Source organism: Eriocheir sinensis, chromosome 43 (assembly GCF_024679095.1).
Source record: "Eriocheir sinensis breed Jianghai 21 chromosome 43, ASM2467909v1, whole genome shotgun sequence".
Classification (NCBI taxonomy): Eukaryota; Metazoa; Arthropoda; class Malacostraca; order Decapoda; family Varunidae; genus Eriocheir; species Eriocheir sinensis.
The window spans coordinates 8,971,449-8,993,288 of NC_066551.1; the positions used below are offsets into that span (position 1 = coordinate 8,971,449).

Below are 21,840 nucleotides of genomic sequence, written 5' to 3' on the forward strand. Positions count from 1 at the left end.
ATTTAGTACAGGTGGTACCCTCTATTCAAGTGCATATATACATATATGTGTTTGTGGATTTATTTATCAGTCTGGTATACCTACATGCATAGATTTCTACTACCTTAATCAGATGTAAGTATAAGGTGATCTGTAGATTTATTTATTATTGCATTATTATTGATGAAGATGATGTTTAGAAAATTCCCGAGTGTCGAGCGGGTCATATGTATTTATGTGTTATGCACAGATTTATTGCTTGAGAACATGCATCAGCTTACACTTCTGCCTTAGTCAATAAAATTATAGCGTTTTTATGTATTATCGTGTATATCATTGGTATTTTAATTGATGATATGCTGGTGAGGTTTTCCTGGTCGAGTAACTCGAGTTACTAACTTATTTACTTACCCGAGTATTTATTATTTCAGGACATACATCAGCTTACACTTCTGCCTTAGTCAATAAAAGTACAGCGTTATGTATTATCGTATGTATGTATGTATGTGTTTATATGGTATTATTATTGGTGGTGGCGAGCTTTTCCTGAGTACCGCGCGGGGCAACAGAAGAACAGGAGGCGAGGCGAGGACGAGAAGACCCAGGGAGGAGGACGTCTCGCTCCCTCCATGACTCACATACCCAGGTGCCCGCCACCCGCCTCTTCCCGGGGTCAAGGGTCAAACAGCTGGTCTAGGGGCGTGGGTGTAGTCCTGTGGCCGCCGCAAGAGGGTGCCTGGAGGGGTGCGTGACGGGGCGGGGGTCGCGGTGGCCTTGACTCAGTCCTAAGCCCGGATTTGCGAAGTGATTTGTAGTTTATCTCCCACTCGGCCATTGGAGCGGCCCGTCACGCGCTCCGTCAGGTGACCAGCCCTTCAACTATGGCCAAGGCGTAACGGAGGGGGACGGGTGTTTATCCAGAATTACACACAACTTGCTTCTGTGGTTGACACTTTATCTTGTATAGGTGTTTCTATGCTAGACATCTCTTTCGTAACCGTGGCAAGTTACTCATTATTGAGATTTTAACAGCTAGTTAAGCTGTGACCAGTTACCGTCTAATGTTGATGAGGTTTCACGTCCCGCTCCACTGACAATGCAACACTGCAGGGCCATCAACAATATTTTTACCTAGTTTCATTAGTAATGTCCAGAGTCCAATGCCTCACAGTCATGGTGATCCACCAAAAATTATCCTCGATGTGCATGTTTGTAATATCATACTACTTTGCTTTGATAGGTTATTATGTTTGGCACTGGTAGGTTAAAACACCTCAGCAATGACAGGTTATTGTGTGTTCAGCTAAGTTGAGGTTCAATTGATCTTAGAGAATGAGATATTGGAGGGCTAGGATTTTGGGGTGGCTTACTTCCGAACATTGAAAATGATATAATTCTGGATATTTCTTCCCTGAAGAGGGAGCTGGGTGGCTCAGTGGGTTGGGTTCTTGTCTTGTGACCAAGACATTGCGACTTCAATCCCAGTCCACGGCGGCTTCGTGGTGAAAGGTAGCACTCATGTAACCTAGTCGGATAATATTTACGAAACCTTAGCCACCTCTGGCAAAGTTAATACAGTTGTCCCTCAAATAGTACGAGGGTTAGGGACCCAGGACCCCCGTACTATTCGAAAATCCGTATAAAATTAGTACTCCCCCTAGAAACACTTCTGGGCTGCGTTTGAGAGCGGGAATCGGAACTCTCAGAACGTCCTGAGTGCTCTCAAGCGCGTGACGCAGCAGCACGAGTTGCCAACTCGGCACGTCCGCAGGCTCCCAGCTTTTAGAGGTGGAGCGCCTTCGTGCTGTGCTGACGTCATCAGTAAATATGGCCCAAACAAACACATATAAGTGTTTCCATTGCATTTCACCTCTGTGCCACCATAACCACTGCAGCTTCCTTTTCATCTTCTGTTGTAAGGAGTCCATCAGCCAGGACAACTAGTACTGCATGTTAAACGTCACCAGGAAGATCAGCATACGCCATTTTACTGCGAGTGAGATGCCATTACCACAGCAACGACGAGGCTTAGTAAAAGGATGGCCTTTATCTCCACTCTTGGAGCACTGGCAGTTACTGCGGCAAGAACTTGTTTTACACTATGATAGATACAGCGAACACTGCTCTCATTCACGTAGTATGCTCTCCCTACCGCAACGTAACTCATCCCATAACGTAACTTTTCCTAAATCTGAATTCTTCTGCAAGGTGAACACCTTTCTCGAACACTTTGGGGTGCTTTCAGCAGGTGTTTTGGTAGAACGGTGTTGCCACTCACGCCATGGCTACTTCGTGCGATGAGCGGGAAATTTAAAAATTTTAAAAAAAATGTCCTTGACAACCCGTATAAAACCGAAACCATACTATTTGAGGGACGACTGTACTTGCTTCATGGATTTCTTTTTGGTCCCTGAATGCAGTGCAGTAACAACGGACTTAGCTGTTGGGTTGTAAAGTTCGGTTGGAATAGTTTAAATATGCTCCCCCGCCCTAAACCTCCTGCAAACTATTTCACAACTGCGGCGGCAGCACCATCGTCATGGCGGCCGCCGCCAGAGGAGGCAACGCTTTCATGAATTATTATCCCCTATTTTCAACAAAAAATAGTCCCTGAATTGGATTCGTTCTCCTTTCCGGAAGTCACTTGTCACTGCACTGCATTCAGGGACCAAAAAGAAATCCATGATGTAAGTATTAACTTTGCCAGAGGGGGCTAAGTTTTCATAAATTTTCCCCCCCTAGTCAAGCTATATGGTTAAAGTTACCGTACTTTTCCATCGAATCCTTAAGGTATCCATTTCACTGTAAATTATTTTATTTTTTATTTTTAGGCCAATTATTATTTAATTATATGTTAATTGGGGTTGTTACAAGATGGGTAAGTGCAATTTGCAGCGGAATTCGAAGAATAGTTTTTCAGTTTTTACATTTTTTAAAAATTTTCCACCCTTAAAAAAATAGGAACTAGTCTTAAAGTTTTTATCCAATCTATGTGATTTCCTAACACCGTATACAACATTGTACTGCTTGCATTTGGAAGCCAGGTGTTTTATACAGGTAACTCGATTTACGCGAGTTTGGTTTATGCGTTTTTTAAATAATGCAGGGTCCAAAATCCAAATAAATGTTTAATTTACACGTTTTTTCACTTATACGCGATATTTTATGGAGTAGCCACCAGATGTCTCACGCAACTGGACTCACACGGCGCCGCAGCCACACAGCTGAGCTCAGTTCTTCCCGTGCGCCACTTGAACAACAATACAGTACCCACGCTGCCACGCTACTCAACAGTAGGGGTTGGCAGGTACCGGTACCAGTACCGGTACTAACGGTACCAGCTATACGGTACGGTATCAGTACCAGACTGCTCGGTACCAGTACCAATACTAGCCAGTCGCTCATGGTGTCCCTCATTTCTTCCTCACACGAGTGAGACTGAGACTGAGTGCCTGAGTGGATATCTCGGTGATATGAATACTCTCTCTCTCTCTCTCTCTCTCTCTCTCTCTCTCTCTCTCTCCATTGAATGATGTGAATATTTATTTTTCGATAAAAACCTACCTCTTGTTTGATTTACATTGTTTTTGATTTACGCGACCTCTTCAAGGACACAATACTCGCGTAAATCGAGTTACCTGTATATATATATATATATATATATATATATATATATATATATATATATATATATATATATATATATATATATTTATATATATATATGTGTGTGTGTGTGCGTGTGTGTGTATGTGTGTATAAAAGTCAGGAAAAAAAAATAATTTATATTTTTTTCCCCCCAAAAAAATCCTACAAAGAAATTCATAACTAATGTTTAAAGATATATAGAGCAAAAATTCGGCTTCAAAATTTACGTATTTTTACGCTCTTTCTTTTGTTGAAAAAACTTTTTTGATACATTCACAACTTTTGAAGTTATATCGAATTATGTGTGAGCAACTTTAGAATCGAGAAAAAGCCACTTTTCTAAATCGTGATCTATATCACTTTGTGTAAACGGTGCTGGAGGCTGTATAGGTCTCAGAGAGTTTTCTGCATAAAGTATTACTCCCAGGCATCCAGTCCCCTTCTTTTACAAGGATATTATCCATTCTTGATGGGGGTATCAGGAGGTGCCAGCTCCCCCTCAACACCAGGCTCGGATGTTGTAGTGGCTGTAGAGGGTCCTCGTGTTGCTAGCTGCCTTCTCCTGGCAGCTATAGCGCATTCTCTCCTCTGTGCCTTCTTAGAAGGTCGTGATATGTTTTCAAGCATGAAAACAGGTGTCATTTTCTGATTCAGTGGTGCAAATTTGTCCTAAATCAGTTGAAAAATTTAGACAACATACAAACTTTTTTTTTTTTTTTGTAACCCTGTGTTATGCTTTGCATTACAATAACATTTAAAATATTTGCCACAGAATCTATAGGTAACACTCAAGTGACATTAGTTATGTGCTTGTAGTATGCAGAAAGCAGACTCTGAGGGCAGGACATAACACAAGCCCCAGGAACACCACACACACTCAGCCACTGCCACCTTAAAATGCTTACCAGAAGGTATGTGTTCAGATTTGGGTCTTAGGTATATCTCTTGGACATGAGATGGTCATTTATAGTTGTTTGATCTTCATCTAATTTTGTTTTTGCCATCTAATTTTGTTTTTGCCTCTTAGTAGTGTAGCTTTTATTTTTCACATTTTAAGTGTGGGTTGTAAACTTGTGGTATGTAAAATAATTTTCTAAAGCTATACATCTCAGAAGATTATTGAGTGGACATAAATAGTTTTCTCTTTCCCTACACTTTTCCTTGTTTTACAAGTGAAAGTTTACAGATTACAAAGCATGTTTGTACAGTGATACTTTGGTTTACGAGTGCCTTAGTTTATGAGCATTTTGATATACGAGCAAAAAAAAATCACTAAAAATGCCTTGGTTAATGAGCAGTGACTTGATGTACGAGCATCCTGTTTTTATAAGTCAAAGATGCAAGTGTGGGCTCTCTTTGTTCTCCGCAAGATGAGAGCGCTTAGAGCGGAAAATAAAGGGATTGGGGTCTCAAGCTGGTGTCATACTGGGCCTTTTTCCTCCAACTGCATTGGCAGTAGGCGCAACTGGCAAATCCAACTTTTCTGGATGTGCGTCACACATGACTAAGGTCAGTTGCCTGTATCCACAATGTAAGCAAACCAGTCCCCCCATATCCACATGGCGCCATTTGCAAAAGTAAAAGCTGTTGTGTCTTGTGCTGCTGTTACTCAAATTATGGATGTGTTGCTACAATTAAATGGAAAGAAGAAGCAGTTGTGGGCATGATCATGGCTTCAAAGACAGGAGGACAGGAGTGTTTACCCAAACCAACAACCCGCTCCCGGTTGGGCGTACAGGCAACCACTGTTGCTCCTAGCTCCAGCAGTTGGGGGAAAATGCCCATTGTGACACTGCCTTCAGTCCGCAATATACACTTGCAGAGGTAGCACCCATGTGCTTGGGTCTGCTTACATTTGTGCTCTAGTGTGTGATCTTTGTGTTTTCAGCACTATATTATTACTATATTATTTATATGTTATACTATATTATTTATATTACTATACTGTATTATTTATATTAATTTTCATTGCTATTTGTTAGTAAAATTACTTTTATTCTGTCTAAAGTAACATTTAAAATGATTTTTATGTTAATATTTTGGGGGATATGGGATGCATTAATGGGATTCACATTAATTTAAAAGGGGAAATTCATTTTGGTTTGCGAGCAAAATTCCAAAACGAATTAAACTCGTAAACCGAGGTATGACTGTATACCTTATTGGTTGTTGGGGTGAGGATACAACTCGCATCTATGTTTCTGTTTTTGAACACCTTTCACAATATAATTGATGTAAGTAGTGAAAACATTGTGAGGCAATAGTGTAAGTGATGTCCTTAAAAAAAACTTGTGTTGTTGTATTCCCTATCTGGATAAAAGAGATTTTGTTGTCTTGAAGTAAATAGAAGTTAAGGTAACCCACCTCCCATGACAATTGGATACTCATGTCTTGTCATGTGGAAGATTACTTAAGTATGGCACACAAAAAGAATAATAAGTCAGTAAACATAATAAAAGTTTGCACTGAATGTGACTCATCAAGCTGTCCCCTGTAGTGCCATTCAGGGCCATGCTGTGCTCCCTATATCAGTGAAGTGTGTCATAGAGTGTAATCTCTCTTTACGGAGCTGATAAGACAGGATGAATAGATGGTCAAGGTGTCAGTCTTGTAAACAGTGATCTAGATGGTCCGGCTTTCTGACAGTTTGGTTAGGAATTCTTAGTTTGTAAGAGGTATGTTTGCCTTCCTTTACATTTCTTCCCTCATGCAACTTCATTCCCTTTGAAAAAAGTTTAAAGTTGTAGTATGATTTTTTTTTTTTTATTATTATTATTATTATTATTATTTTTTTTTTGGTAAGCAATACTTCAGACATTGCTTTTCTTTAACATTAATTGTTCTCTAGATCCATAAGTACTTGAAAGATATTTCTGTAATAAGTGTCAGTTAATTACTTCATTTCACGTTCTTATGTAACAGTATGTCATTAACATGAATGGTTTAGTGTTTGTCTCCTGTTTACATAATATCTTTGTTTTGTTACCTTGTACTCTGCCTTTACCCCATTACTGTTATCAGGAGTGTGTTTATCCTTATAAAGGTCAAAGTACATGGAAGGTCAATATCTGTGTTCCTTGAATTTTGCAGTGTATGATGGTAGCTACTCATGGGTGGCGGGGAGGTGACCCCAAGAACATGCTCATCGTTCCCACAGAAACAGTCATTCGTGTCGCTGCCTCTCATGATACCACAGTCTTTGTGACAACGGGTGGTAGGCTGTACATTGGCCAGTACACAGGCCATGAGCGTGGCAACCTGAAGCAGGTACTGTGATCTTACATCATGCTACACAGTCATATTAATAACAGAAGAATTAGCTTTCTCTTTCCTTGCATGTTTTTTCTTAAGAAGTTAACCTATTACAAGGCATGTCTGTCCATTTAATTGGTTAATATGGTGGGGATATCACTTATAACAAAAAAAATTCAATTTGAATCCACTGTAAGAAAATATTCACTTGCACCAGTAATGGGCTGGGGATTACCACCAGTGCCCAAAATATAGTCAACCATTATATTGGACCTGGACTTAAAAAAAATCCAAAAAAATCACACACATGGTCATTTTGCAAATTGATAGTTTAGTAGTTGGTTTTCATTGATTCGCTATTCACACACCTACACAAAATAAATAATCGCATTGATAAGACCAAAACTGGAACATGCAGCAAATGTGTTGTCTCCTCAGTCAATCAGTCAGAGCTTGTCCAGGACATAGGTTCCATTGGTGCTGATATATGTTTGTTGTACTTTTGACAGATTGATAAGCCGTGCAGCAATGGCAGAATTGTGTTATAGTTCTTAATATTATGGTAATGACAATATAGCTAATGGGACAATCTATCAAGACTCAAATCTTAAGCCCATGCCTCAATTCTGTGCCACAGTTGAGTGAAGATAATCTAAAATTATCCCCATAATGGAACATGCTTCATTAGCATACATATTACTTCCATCAAGTGTAGCAGTTTCCTAATAAATTTATCAAAACTGAGAGTATCTCAGTAGTTTTATTATCAAGAGATTTATTATCAAACTTGGGGTTCTTCATGGATCAGGTGGAGCTGGGCAGCCGGTGTGTGCGGGATGCAGCAGTCTATCGGGGTCAGGTAGTGTTTGTTACGGATGCCGGAGAGGTCTTCACTCGGGATCTGGCAGGGGGAGAGGTTCGGCCATTGTCAATACTGGAGCCCAAAAAGACCTGCACCCACGGCCAAGAGGAGAAGGGCAGGAAGGTGCGGGTGCGGGCAGTGGCAGCTGGTGCTGACCACATCCTCTTCCTCAGTGCTCAAGATGAAATATGGGTTCAGGGCTGTGGCCCAGCTCTTGGTGAGTTAGCACTCTTGGAACTCTTCATTTATTTCTGTTGGGAGGTGACCCCTAAGGTTTAAGTTGAAATAAACATTTCAGCTTGTTAACAGCTGTGAAACAGTTTTGAATCCACTACGTTTTCACTTACAACCATATATCATTTTATTGATACAGTAGACTCTATATATAATGTTCTATTTTCCAGGGTTGTTCACCAACAAGACTGAAAATGAAATCACCAACCCTGTGCGCGTTGACTTTTTCAAGGGGCGACGGGTGCTGCAAGTGGAGGCTGGGGCCTACTTCACTGTGGCCCTTGTGGAAGCTTTGCCCCCTGTCCACTCTGACCCCTCAGCTGAGACTGACCCCATGCCTGACTATGACTCCTTTGTAAGGTCATGTGAGCAGTGCCGTCGGGAGACAGGGGATCGGGTTTGCTATGAGGAGGCTGAGGACAGGTTTGAAAAATGTCCGCTTGGCCTAGCAGTAAGAAAAGATTATGGCAGCCATGACCCACGTTCAGACCTTCTCTCTCCAGCCCCGAGCAGCATCAACATGGACGGTCGCTCCTCCAGGAACAGTGCCTTCCACGAAGATGGCGAGTCATCTGACTGTGTAGCAGATGATCTTGACCCAACCTCAGGAGAGGCATCCTGCAATGGCACAGCCCTCAATACTCCAGTTGAGTCCCATTCTGGTATAGAGTTGAAGGAAATTGCTCGCCAACACAAGCAGAGCATTGGTAGTGACTTTGAGGTGGTGGAGTGTGGAGAAGATGAGGCAGATGGTGACAGTGGACGTAAGGGAAGCACTGGGGGTGGCAGCAGCAGCCTCTTCATCAATGCAGATGCAGCCAGGCAGTTCATCTCCCGCCAGTTGTCCTGGATGACTACTAATGCAGACCCCAGTGAGTGTGGTGCACCGGACACTGACCGTATCAACAAATATCACATTGATAGTGCCACAGAACTCATCAGAGAAAATGTGGCAAGTGCCGCCAACAGTGCTGCAAGCCTAGTAGCCACAGGGGTGCGGACCGTAAGTGACAAGGTGGGGCAGTTGTCGAGGCATTTCAGTAGTAGTGAGTGTGCAGACGGAGAACTTCCAGACCTCACCCCAGAATCTGATCCATTCGCCTTAGAATCTTTATATGCCAAAACCCCCACTCCAAAGATGAGTAAAAGTGATTCTTATGAGTGCAACAGTCTTCCACGCCGCCTATCGGATGAGCTTGCACGTAAAAAGACTCATTCACGTACAGCATCAGGTGGTCTCAGTTTCCCCAAGATCAATAGGGATGGAATGTTATCAGTGGAAAAAGGCCCAGAGCAGGTAGCCAAGAACACCTGTCTTATCATTGATGGGGGGTGCCATATCCTTAACACAGAGGTAAGTAAAGCTGAGTACTGATAGTTATTTATCTGTAAACTTGCTCAAATTTGATATAAGTTAAGAATAAGAAAATGAAAGGAAATATTGTAAATTATAAGTAGCTTGAGATTAAGGGAGTGTCGCACTGAAATGTATGATAATTTTTGAGATTTGACAAAAACCCTGTGTGTTTCTGAAATATGATTGTGATGATGGCAACAGTCTTTCAAAGTTTCATGACAAAACCTGGTTTCTAAAGTGGTTTTTATTAGCAAAATAGATAAAAATATTGGGACCGTAGGCAACCCAAATACATGACTTTTAATGGTGCGCTCAGCTACGCCTCAAACTTTAAATGCCCTCTATCTCAAAACTGTGTTTTTGCCAATTAGAAGGACATAACTGTTATGCCTCAACCGATTTTTTTTTTTTTTTTTTTTTTTTTTCTTTCCACAAAGAGGAAACCTTTCTCTTTTTTATGTGGAGTTAAATAACTATATTTAGTTTAACATTTTTCAGTGTTCCTTTCCCCTCAAATTCACAGTTTTTTGTAGAGTACTTGCAAGTAAAATATTATACTGAGAGATGCAGACTAGTAAGCAAAAATGAATCCACAATAAATGTTCTACAGTAGTTACTCCTTCAAAAGAGACAAAGCAAACCCTTCTCAAAGATCGGCTCTGTGGTATCCTCAAGTAAAGTGACGTTTGAATTTTTGCATACTTTTGCGTTATTATTAAAGGGATTTACGTGTTTTACTCAGGCAGTACAGGAATGATACTTCATTACAAAAGGATTGTTGCATAAATAAACCAAAGTATGGATTGAATCTTGATGTTCTCAAACAAGAGTAAAGAAGGCGACACTCCCTTAATGACATTATGTAACATGTAATAACATGTTTGGAATTATGCAAGGGCTGAGGTTCATTTTTCTGGCTCTTCCATCAGTATTTAAATGTATATTTTCTAAATATGTCAAGGGAGACTCACAGAAGTAAAGAATAGGGAGAAGAGGAGTAACGGTGTCAGTGCTCATTGAAATTGGGATTAATTTTAATAAGTTACAAGACCATAGTAGATAATTAACCAAATGTTGCTGCAGTCATCATCATTGACTCCTTCCTCCAACCTCCTTTCTCCCATCAGTCAGCTCCCTTCGCTATGGAGGAGGGGGCGGGGCTTCTGGTTGAGTTTATTGTACAGTGACTATAATGGCTTTAATATTCTTAGTATGACATGGAAAGTGAATTTGAGTTGTATTTACATTGAACTGTTTCCTGTTACCTTCACATCCTAACTTTTCTTGTATTTACATAATATTTATGTTGAAACCAGCATTACTGGCATGACACTAAACAGGATAGATTTGTTATATACTGTCAACATACTATTCAGATACAAGCATAATTAGAATTAATGGTAGTATAGTTTCATGCATCATATTTGAATGTTCCATTTTAATCTATTTTGTATTAGTGAAAGTATTATTATTTGCATTTCAGTATGGTCATACCACAGTTGACGAATTTAATTAATTTTGGAATTTTGCTCACATACCAAAACACTCGTTAACCAAAATGAATTTCCCCATTTAAATTAATGTGAATCCCATTAATATGTCCCATACCCCCAAAAATATTAACACAAAAATCATTTTGCATGTTATTTTATACAGAATAAAAGTAATTTTACTAACAAATAACAATGATAAATAATATAAATAATATAGTATAATATATAAATAATATAGGAATAATATAGTGCTGAAAACACAAAGATAGCATACCAGAGCACATATGTAAGTGGACACGAGCGCGCTGGTGCTACCTCTGTGAGTGTACAACGCAGACTGAAGGCAGTGTCACACTGGGCGTTTTCCTTCAACTGTTGGAGCTAGGAGCAACTGCGGTTGCCTGTACGCCCAACCAGGAGTGAGTTTGTTTGGGTAAATACTCCTGTCCTTCCGTCTTTGAAGCCATGGTCGTACCTACAACTGCTTCTTCCTTTCATTTAACTGAAGCATAATTTGAGTAACAGCACCACAAGTCACAGCAGCCCTTACTGTTGCAACCGGCGCCATGCGGATACAGGGTGACTGCTTTGTTTACGTTGTGGATACAGGCAACTGACCTTGGTTGTGTGACGCACACCCAGAAAAGTTGGAGTTGCCTGTTGCGCCTACCACAAACGCGGTTGGAGGAAAAAGGCCCAGTGTGACACCAGCTTCAGATCCCATTTCCATTGTTTTCCACTCTGAGTACTCTCGTCTTGTGGCTAACAAATGAAACCCACGCTCGCTTCTTCGACTTGTGTAGACAGGATGCTTGTACACCAAGTCACTGCTCGTAAACCAAGGCATTTTTAGTGATTTTTTGTTGCTCATAAATCAAAACGCTCCTAAACTAATGCACTCGTAAACCGAGGTATTGTACTGTATATTGAAAGTTTTGTGTGGCAAAGTAATAATATTTTGGTGCATTTTCATAGAGGAAGAATGATTGTTACAGTAATGTTCATGTACAGTGTATTGCAATATTACTCTGTGTATGCCCAATTGTGTATATATGACTCATGTGGACAGGTATGGGCATGGGGGTCTGCCAGCAAAGGTCAGCTGGGCCTAGGTGACCTAAGCCATCGCTCAACACCAACTTGTATCACATCGCTCAACCACATGGGAGTGACCAAGGTGGTGTGTGGCACCCACCATACAGCTGCCCTCACCATTGACGGCCAGGTGAGTAGCAACTCTGGAGGGATGATATATTCTTGGTGGCGGTGGTATTGGTGATGATTTTGGTGAGGGTGTTGGTGGTGGCAGTGTTTGTTTGGTGGGGTGGACAGATGGCATGTTTTGAGTAGTGAAGGATTGGGAGAACCTAGAGAAAGTAGTATCACAGTGAATAATTAAACTAGTGTCTGGTACGTTTACAGATGATGATGTAAAAGTCTTAAAAATCCAGAGTTTTTTCAGATTTTTAATTTAACAAAATCCAAGTCAGCATGCTTTGTTGTAGTTAACTTATAATTATAGATTCTTTTTCCTCCCTATGGCCACAATATTTTCCCTTTTGAATCACAGTTGCATCACTCATTTTAAAACTTATGGAGAGCAAGGTCTGTTCTTGTATAATATACTCTAGTTTGTACTATAAATAAATTGATATGCCATAGACTTAATGTTATTTGATGGATGTTTACAAAATAGCACTAGCTTATAGAAGGTCTGGCATATATTTTTTTATCAATTCAGAATGCAAAAAGTGTTATGCTCATTTATTACATTTTTCCTCTCCAGTTGCCATTCTTAAACTTTATCTTGATGACTGGCCACAGGTTGACTTGACAGGTTGGTTCTAGCTCAACACATTGCTGACAAAAATCTTTCTATCATGGTCCCCAAACTACTGCCAAGGGAGACACATGTCACCTCTCTTTTCTTCCTAAATTTAACTTTTGTTAAAAAATTGCCTTTTTGTATCATTTGACATTAATGGATATGTTAGTGTGATATATTTAGAAGAAAAAAACTTGTGAAAACAGTGACAATAAACATCATTCATTGAACATAATCATCTGTAATAACAGTGGTTATTCACCAGAGAAATTCATATTCTTTTTATGATGAAGATGCATGACAGTCTGTGGAAGTGTCATGCAGCAAATGACTATGAAATAGCAAAAAGTGTGCATAACCAAGGAGAAAGAATGTATGAATAGTGGTTTATCAAACAATGGAAGATTTTTTTAAGCTGAACTTATGAAATTGGTAATACAATTTTTAAAATGACAATTTTTTTTGTACCCATCATGGGAATTTGACAGGAACACACATTGTACATTTTTTCCAGTGTGAGGTACAGTGCTTAAGTGATATGACTAACCTTTCCTTTGTACTGGGTGATTTATATTCCTGATAGTTAAATATGGTTTCTTATACTCTGCTTATTGTGAGAAAACAGTTACTGGTGATTATGGCAAACTTTTAACTGAAGGTATAGTGCATTTATTCATAAAAATGGTTTATGATATCTATAGTTTATTTGATAAACTAGAATTTTACTTATTTAATGATTTTTTTATATTTATTTCTAGGTTTATATATGGAACCACAAAGATACTAGAGATGATGTTGCTGTGATCACAGTGGATCCAAAGCCCCATAAGTCATCACAGTGGAAGGTTCCTCCCTCTCTCTCTTGTGATAACTTGACAGTCTTTGTGTCCAGTGAAGTTCCTCTCCCATTGCAGTCTTTTGTGATTAACAAAGACTCTTTACTTTTTCAAACCTGTTGTGGTTATTGTTTAAGATGACTTTTCATTTGAGGCTTTTTTCAATTTGTTGAAATTTGACTTTTATGTCTAATAAGGATTACTGTAGTAGAGATGGAATGCTAAACTCTGGACTGAAGATTGCCATGAGATGGTTCGTCAAGGAACAATGCGGTGTAGTCCCTTTTGTCGCTGCTAGTATCTGTTGCTGCTAGTTTTGCAAACTAATAATTGCATGTGTACTTGGTCTTGTGTGGGTTGAGTGAGGAAAGGAGTAGCTAGTGGTCATGGTCATCTGTTGCAGAGTAGGTTGAACTCCATTGCTTGAGGCAGCATATCATTCATATTACATACTTTTGCACTGATGGCTGAAATAGTTTGTACAGTATAACTACCAATTTTTTAGAGATCAGTTTCTTAGAACACTGCAAATTTGAAACCCCACAAATAGTCTTAGCCAGACTAAATATTCTCTGTTGTTTTTCCATGAGAGAAAGACTAATGCAGCATGAAATGAGACAGTATTCCTAGTTCCCACTATTCAAACTACTCCCAAATGAGTGAGTACAATCTACTGTCTGCTGATAACTCCTGTAGTTAATTTTTCATTTTTATAAACAAGGACAGCAATTGCTTGCTTGACTGCTGTTGAGAACCAAACATTGTTGAGGGGATACAGTTTCACTAGACTTAATGGGAGACTTCCAAAGCTGTACTTAGGTATGAGGGTGCATTGTATCATATTCATCAGCCTAGAGCAAACAGAAAGGCAATGCCTCTCCTTTTCTAAAAGAGCTGTAATGGAAAAGGCAAAGTTGGGGACATACGCTAAACCTGTATGTGATCTTGGTACTCATCTTTTGCATTGTCCCTTTAGCCTGTGGTTGCCCAGTATGAAATCCAGGTTACCACAGTTTACCTTCCCCAGGTTTCCCCAGGAACACATTCACTGACTAACGCAAAAAGGAGGATGAACAGTGAGTGAGTTGCACTCCGACTGTTCAGGCCAGGATTCAAACCCGTGGATTTGTAGCTAGGCACGCTAATCACTGCACCACAGAGGTGTTACTTGACAGAGATTCAGATTTCATTTAGATAATTCAAATTATTTTTAATAGAAGCATCACAGAAAAAATAACATCTCACGTTTTATTTCTTGCAAAATAAAGCCATTGTAGGAAAAGGAAAACATGACAGTGCAACTCTGTTTATTTTTTGTTGTCCTTTCATCAAGCTAATGCAGAGGTGAGTAAAATCAGGCTTTGAATGATATGTGATACATTCTAATTTATTCACTAAGCACTTATTTCAACTTTTGTCAGCATCACTTTGGCAAAAATAAATTTAGAGTAAATGTTACATATCCCTGAAAAAGTCCTTTAGCCAAAAATAAGCAATGTTATTTGCTTTCATTTCAAGCACTGTAGGTACCAAGTCAGCAACTATTTCCTTAATCAAGATACTGACTTCTGTAGGACGGCAGTATTTTCTGTAACCGTGTAGCTGCTGTCCCACCACCATTCCAAATAAACTAAGCAACACTGGTTGATCTCAGGTAAAAGACTATTTCTAGGATATTACATGCCAACATTTAATCTAAATTTAGTTTTGCCAAAACTGGAGCTGAAACAGTTGAAAAATGTACTTAGTACACTAGTATTGATCACATTTCATGAAAAGTCTAATTTTAGTCACCATTTCATCAGCTTGATAAAAAGGAACAGCTGTATTGGCAGATGCTCTGAGGTGGCAACTCCCAACTTTTGGGTTACATTTACTAGATGATGAATTTGTTGAAAATCCACCCCCTCTTGACAAAGTTAGAGAGGCTGTGGTAAGGTTGAGGGGTAGGAAGGCAGCCAGTGTTTGTAACATCAGTGTGAAACTGCTAAGCTGGAGGTGTGGCTGCATGCAATCTTGACTGATGCTCTGGCAATCTGATACCATTTATTCCGACTGAAAATACAGCTGGTCATCCCTATCTAGAATGTCAAAGGGGACCATCAGCAGTGCAGCAACTATTATGATATTGCACTGTTCAGTGGGTCAGGGAAGATCCTCGCCCATCTATTGTTTATGCAGATTTTCAGCCAGCTGCTTAAAGTTGCAGAAACCTGAGCAATTCAGATTCATGTCTGGTATGTTGACCTGACCTGACTCTATTCCAATGCTTCGTGTACTGGTGGACCACTGACATGAGTTTTTATAGGGGATGTGTACTGTCTATGTCAATCTAAAATACAACAACTTTGATTCAATGCATTGTGAGGCACTCAGAGCTCTTGTGGCTTCATAAGATTCATGCAAGAATTGTTGGTCTATTGATTGGGCTGTATTCTGAAACTGAGAGTCTGGAAAGTATAAAGGGGCATATCCAGCTTCTCTGCTGTGAACATGGGATTGAGGCAGGGCTGTATCCTTTCCCCATCACTTTTCAACACTTATATGGACTGGGTATTAGGCAGAGTTGCAAACCACAGTTATTGTGAAGCATCTGTCGGTCACCAACCTTGTCTCTGCTGATGATGCAGTAATTCTCGCCGAGTCACCAAAAGTTTTTGGTGATGGCTCTCAAGGTACTGCATGAGGTGAAGCCTTTGAAAACTCAGGTTTATTGGGCCAAAAATAAACTACAGATGTTTAGTCTTACCAGATGAAACAGTACAATCTGTTCATCCATGTGAGGGGGACCTTGAGACCTTGGAAAATTTCACATACCTTGGTAGCATAGTGCAGAACAACGGCATGTAACTTTAAACTGGCAGGCAACACTTTGATGCCGTGATGAAGATTTTTTTTGTTTAAATCAGGTAACTAAAAGCCCACTCTTAAAAATGACCATGGATGAAAAATTTGTTAAAGCAAATTTTGGCGTATGTTAAGTGAGGATGAGTAGTAAAACGTATCATTCATTACAAAGAATTTTCATTGTATGAACAATCATAAAGTGAAGTTTGACTGTACATCTGTGGTGTGTGAATGCCAACTCCTGTTATACAGGCATATGACTTGCTATCCAGAAGCTGTCACTGCTCAATGGGTTGTTTCTGTAAAAGACAATCCTGAGTGAAGGCGGCCAAGGGAATGCCTACTAAGTTCATGGCTTCCTGACTTGAGCAGGTCAATAGATCTTGCTATGAGGTATTCAGGATGGGAGTGGGCCTGCATGTAGACTTGCCCAGAGGAACCCACGGGTTTGACATTTTAGGGTAGGGGAGGCAATGCGCCCTCAGATGTTTGCCTCTGTTGATTGATTCTTGCTAGACTCATGCTGCCTCCTTGAGCTTCACTTGATCCTCTTGAGAGAATTTTGCTAATGTATAGGTTGATAGGTGATGATCAGGGCAGCATGTGGATTGTTTTCTACCAGTCAGTGATGGCTGAAAAATTGTCATCTTGTGATAGTGAGCAGGACTTGAACCCGGGTCTCTGGATCACCACGCCTGCACACTAACTACTCATCCACTGCCTCTTGTGTGGAGGAGGCCAAGGGGGTGCCCACATAGCTTGTGGCCAGAATGAATCAATGGATCCTATTGGGAGGTACAGCAGGCATGCCCACAAAGCGTCTTCACACTACATGAATCACCTACTACTCGAGGACCTGAAAGTATAACCCACAAACTGAAAGTGCCTGAGTTGAATCCACAGTATGTGAAGTGGATGCAAGGAATGAAGGAACTATTGAAATCCACATCCGTGCCAACACTCCAGTCAGTCAAGCAAAACAAAACACGACACAAAAACAAAAACAAGTGCTGAAAATGTAGGAGAAACACAATAACATGTGGAAGCTCTCTGTGGAATGTGCATGGCACCTAATAATTTTGTTTGTTTACAAGTGATGCTGCCCGCTCCGCCTTGCTGCCACCACCACACCATGCCAACACTCCAGTCAGTCAGACCAAACACAACAGAAAATACAGAAACAAACAATGAAAATGTAAACACAATAACATGTGGAAGGGCACTGTGAAAAGCACATAGCACACCTTACACTTCCTTTGTTTACCAGCCCCGCTGCTCTCACCACCTCACTGCTTCCACCTCACCCTTGGCATCCTCATTGCCAGTCGTTGTAAGATTTTGTACGGTATTATGTCCGGTTTACATAACATATAGTACGTATATGTGTTTATATGTACGTTCCTTCTTGGTGTCATGTGGCAAGGGCGTGGCCATATAGCACTTGGCAAGAGAGGCAGCAGTACAAAAAAGGCCAGTCAGTCAGGGCAGTGCTGCCCATATAACATTTTTCTCATAAGAACATGTATTCCTACAACGTGAGCTCGTGTGTCACCCATATAGACACATAGCAGGAATGCCTGCTGTACCTAGCATGGGGAAAGTGCCTGCATGGAAACTTGCTCTGAGGAACCCCTGCAGTATGCATCCTAGGGTGGGTGAGGACATGCCTCCTTGCATATGCCTCCATTGATTGATTGCTTGATTGAAATTAATAGTTAGGGTTGATGGGGTGACGTCAGAGGTCTTGCTGAAGAGGTCGAGGGAAGTTTAAATGAAAATGACGTAAGACCTGCTTGACGAGGACTGAAGAAGCTCCGCTCCAAATCCACTTCTCTGATGAGTACTATCCTAATGGCTGATGGGCAGATAGCATCAGATGCGAATGGGTACCGGGCTTGTAGGGCCGAGTACTTTGGGCAGTTGTACACAGCAGAGCCCCCAAACAGACAGCTTCCTCTGAATGGGTTGCAGATGGCAGCTGCCGATCCACCAACAGATGAAACTCTACCCTCTCTTGTGGAAGTGAGAGAGGTTGTGAAGAAGTTGAAGGGTAGAAAGGCAACTCGGATCTGTAATATCAGCATAGAGATGTTGAGAGCTGGGGGTGAACCCATGATCTGTGGGTTGTATGCAGTTCTGTCTGTCATGTGGCAGTCTTGTGCCATCCCTCTTGACTGGAAAAGGGGGCTGGTTGTCCCTATCTGGAAAGGGAAAGGAGACCGACAGGACTGCAACAGTTACCGTGGTATTACACTGATCATTGTGCTGGGCAAGGTGCTTCTTCATTTGTTTCTGATGTGAATTCAGTCTCATCTGCTGAAGTTCCAGAGACCTGAGCAATCCAGGTTCATGCCTGACAAGTCAACAAATGACCGGATCTTAGCACTTCGCATCCTCGTGGAATGCCGACATAAGTTTCGACAGGGGCTGCTTGCAGCCTATGTTGATTTCAAAAAGGCATTTGACTCTGTGTATCATGAGGCACCCTGGGACATTCTATGGGATCTGTGGGATTCCTGCAAGGATTATTGAGGTGATGACTGGCCTTTACTTTGGGACTCAGAGTGCTGTGAAGTGTGGGGGAGCCGTTTGCAGCTTCCCTGTTATTTCGGGACTTGCTTCATCACCTTTCACCACTTGCATGGACTGGGTATTAGGCAAAGTTGCTGATCCAAGTTATTGTGGATTATCTATTGGTGACATCTTGTTTTTGCCGATGATGCTGGACTTGCAGAATCGCTGGAGTTCCTGGTGATGGCTCTTGAAATGCTACATAAGGAGACAAAGCTTCTGGGACTGAAGGTCTACCGAGTCAAAACCAAGGTCCGGTCATTTGGAGGGTTGCCTGATGACACAGTTCATTCTGTTCATGCATGTGGTGAGGATGTCGAGGTCACCAAAAGTTTCACATACCTTGGTAGCATAGTACACTACAATGGTGGGTCTTACCAGGAGGTCACTTGATGGATTGGCCTGGCCCATGATGTTATGAACTCGCTCAATATGAGTGTATGGCGTTTTCAATATCTATGCAGGCAGACAAAGATTCAGATCTTTTAAGTCGTTTGTGCTGCTTGTCTTACTGTATGGCTGTGAGACATGAACGCTGAACAGTGTACTCTGAGAGGCGTGTCAATGTCTTTGGTACCAAGTGCCTTAGCAGGATTATGGGGTATCGCTGGAATGACTTTGTGTTGAACCAGTGAGTACTCTATGAAACTGAATTGAGGCATGTTGCCAGCTTAGTTTGTGAACGCCAGCTCCAACTATATGGGTACTTGGCACGTCTCCCAGACATCGATCCTGCTCATAGGGTTGTTATTTTACAAAACATCCTTGAGTGGAGGAGACCAAGGGGAGGCCCACGTAACTCATGGCTGGGGCAAGTCGGCCGATCCTGCCGGAAAGGACTTAGGAGGGATAAGACAGCTGTATGGGAGCTTGCTTGGGAAGACGTCGAGAGTATGGGAGGCAAGCGAGTGAAGTGATGCCCCTCCAGGCATATGCTCCCCATTAGTTAGATAGTTAGTTGACAGGGTGCTTATGAGTTTGACTGCTCTTTTGAACAATGGTTTTTGTGACTCGAAGTATGAGTTTGGACTTAGTATTCCATTTTATATTGAAAGACTAGGATAGTTTGTAGTAATAGTAGCTCAGTTTCCATCAAAGGAAGAAAAGGGATTGTCAAATTTTGGGGTTATCTGTAGCTGTTTGATATTTTATTACTCTAGGTCCAGATAATACAGATAATACATAATAATAATAGGTTGATTAGGGACATAAGGATTATGAATTAACAATGAGTGTTGGCTGTGGCAAATTTATTAACAAATGATTTAGCCAAAAGTGTTTGCCAAAGTTATAATAAGAATGGCTATTGCATGCATACTGACCAAGTTACAAATCTTTCACAACAGATTTAGAGATTTAGAAATTTAGAGGAAGGATTGGAAGGTTAAAGGTAGTTGGGTAGTGAACTTTCAGAATAAGAATGTTTTTAATGGCAGTAAAAGAGACCAGCCTGTAAGGAAAAGCTAAAAGACTGCTAGATTTCAGATTTAACTCAATATCACAAGGTAACTTGACTCATTTGCTATTATCAAAGTGATGAAGCCAAACACAATGTTCTTATGACAGTAGACATCAGAAAAATGAAAATGTCAAACATTGTGTCTTCTTGTCATCTTCTTTTCTCCACTAGTGGTTTATTTTCATATTCAATATGTTAACATATGTTAAAATGGAGATAATGTAGTGTTCTTCAGCCATTAATTTTGCATTTCTTTCCATTTTGAAGGCTTACTCTCAAGTTCAGTATAAATACCAGTAATCCTGAGCTTCCTTGCAGGATTGTGTACAGTCAGAAGACTACCGATGATGATTATAATAAAAAATGCAAAAAAGAAAAAAAAATTATATATATATATATATATATATATATATATATATATATATATATATATATATATATATATATATATATATACATAGATAGATAGATAGATAGATATGTGATAGATATAGATATATACAGATAGATAGATATACCACATACCATTTTCTCCTATAAATTTTCTAAATTGTAAAAAAAATAATATTAAATGACACTGGCTTAAAGTTTTGGGTTTAGAGTTTGCGTGAAAATGATGTCAGTGCTAAGCTTTGTTTTGTCTGCACTTACTACTAACAAAGTTGTGTAGCTTTCTTTTTTTTATTAATAGCCATGAGAGGTTATACTCATCTAAAAATCAGTAGTGTTTCTTTCTGAGGTGAATAATAGTTTATTTTATCATGTGGTTAAGTAGCTGATTGTTATGCTACTCAGAAGAAATATTACTTTTCCAGGTACAGAGTACAGAGTATGGCACTTAATAGTTTTAAATAACTAGAAAATTTCATGTGAAAAATATCTTTCTTTGGTTGGTGGTTTTGCTATTACTTACTTTAAGGTGGTATATGATCACATTATAGACAATATTTCAAGGACAGATTTGCTTTTCCGACTGATCTTAGATATACCTCTCTCTTTAACTCTGTAGGTTGTTTCTGTTTTGTCTTAATTCTGTTTTGCAATGTACATAGCATTGGTAAAACAGTTGTCACATCACAGAAGCTCATCTGTTGTGCAACGCATACTGACTTTTCCTTTTTCTTTCTTTTCACCCCATCAGGACCTTCAAAACCAGTATCATGTTATTATGCATGAAAGTGATATGGTCTGGCAGCGTTGTATATAAAATAAACTGTTTTATGTTGATTGTCCGCAGCTGGTTACATTCTTTGACTGATTATCTGTAGCAAGACTTGCAGAATGGTATTTTTGTTCCCATCAATTGTTCATATTAAAATTTTATTTGTCTCAATTCTAACCCATTATTTCTGTAGGCTTCCACTAATATCAGTACAATTCTCTGGTTTACAAAACCTTCACAAGTAATGTTTTAGGCTTATGTTAAGTGTCACTTTGGAAGTCTTTCATTTCAAGACTTGCTTGTATTTTGTAGTGC

At 40.1% G+C, this 21,840-nt stretch overlaps 1 protein-coding gene across 5 annotated transcripts in view; it reads left to right on the plus strand.

The window, feature by feature from the left end:
- The first annotated feature begins 515 nt into the window (after window positions 1-515).
- LOC127010440 (alsin-like) overlaps window positions 516-21,840 on the plus strand; it is a 66,184-nt gene continuing 44,859 nt past the window's right edge. The window contains exons 1-7 of one of the 5 annotated variants that reach the window (XM_050884593.1): window positions 536-625; window positions 4,444-4,538; window positions 6,718-6,894; window positions 7,688-7,958; window positions 8,146-9,329; window positions 11,895-12,050; window positions 13,409-13,495. In XM_050884593.1, the coding sequence (XP_050740550.1) occupies window positions 6,721-6,894; window positions 7,688-7,958; window positions 8,146-9,329; window positions 11,895-12,050; window positions 13,409-13,495 (1,872 nt within the window). In that variant the 5' untranslated portion in view covers window positions 536-625; window positions 4,444-4,538; window positions 6,718-6,720. The other 4 variants (XM_050884594.1, XM_050884595.1, XM_050884598.1 and 1 more) reach the window with 4 other exon arrangements.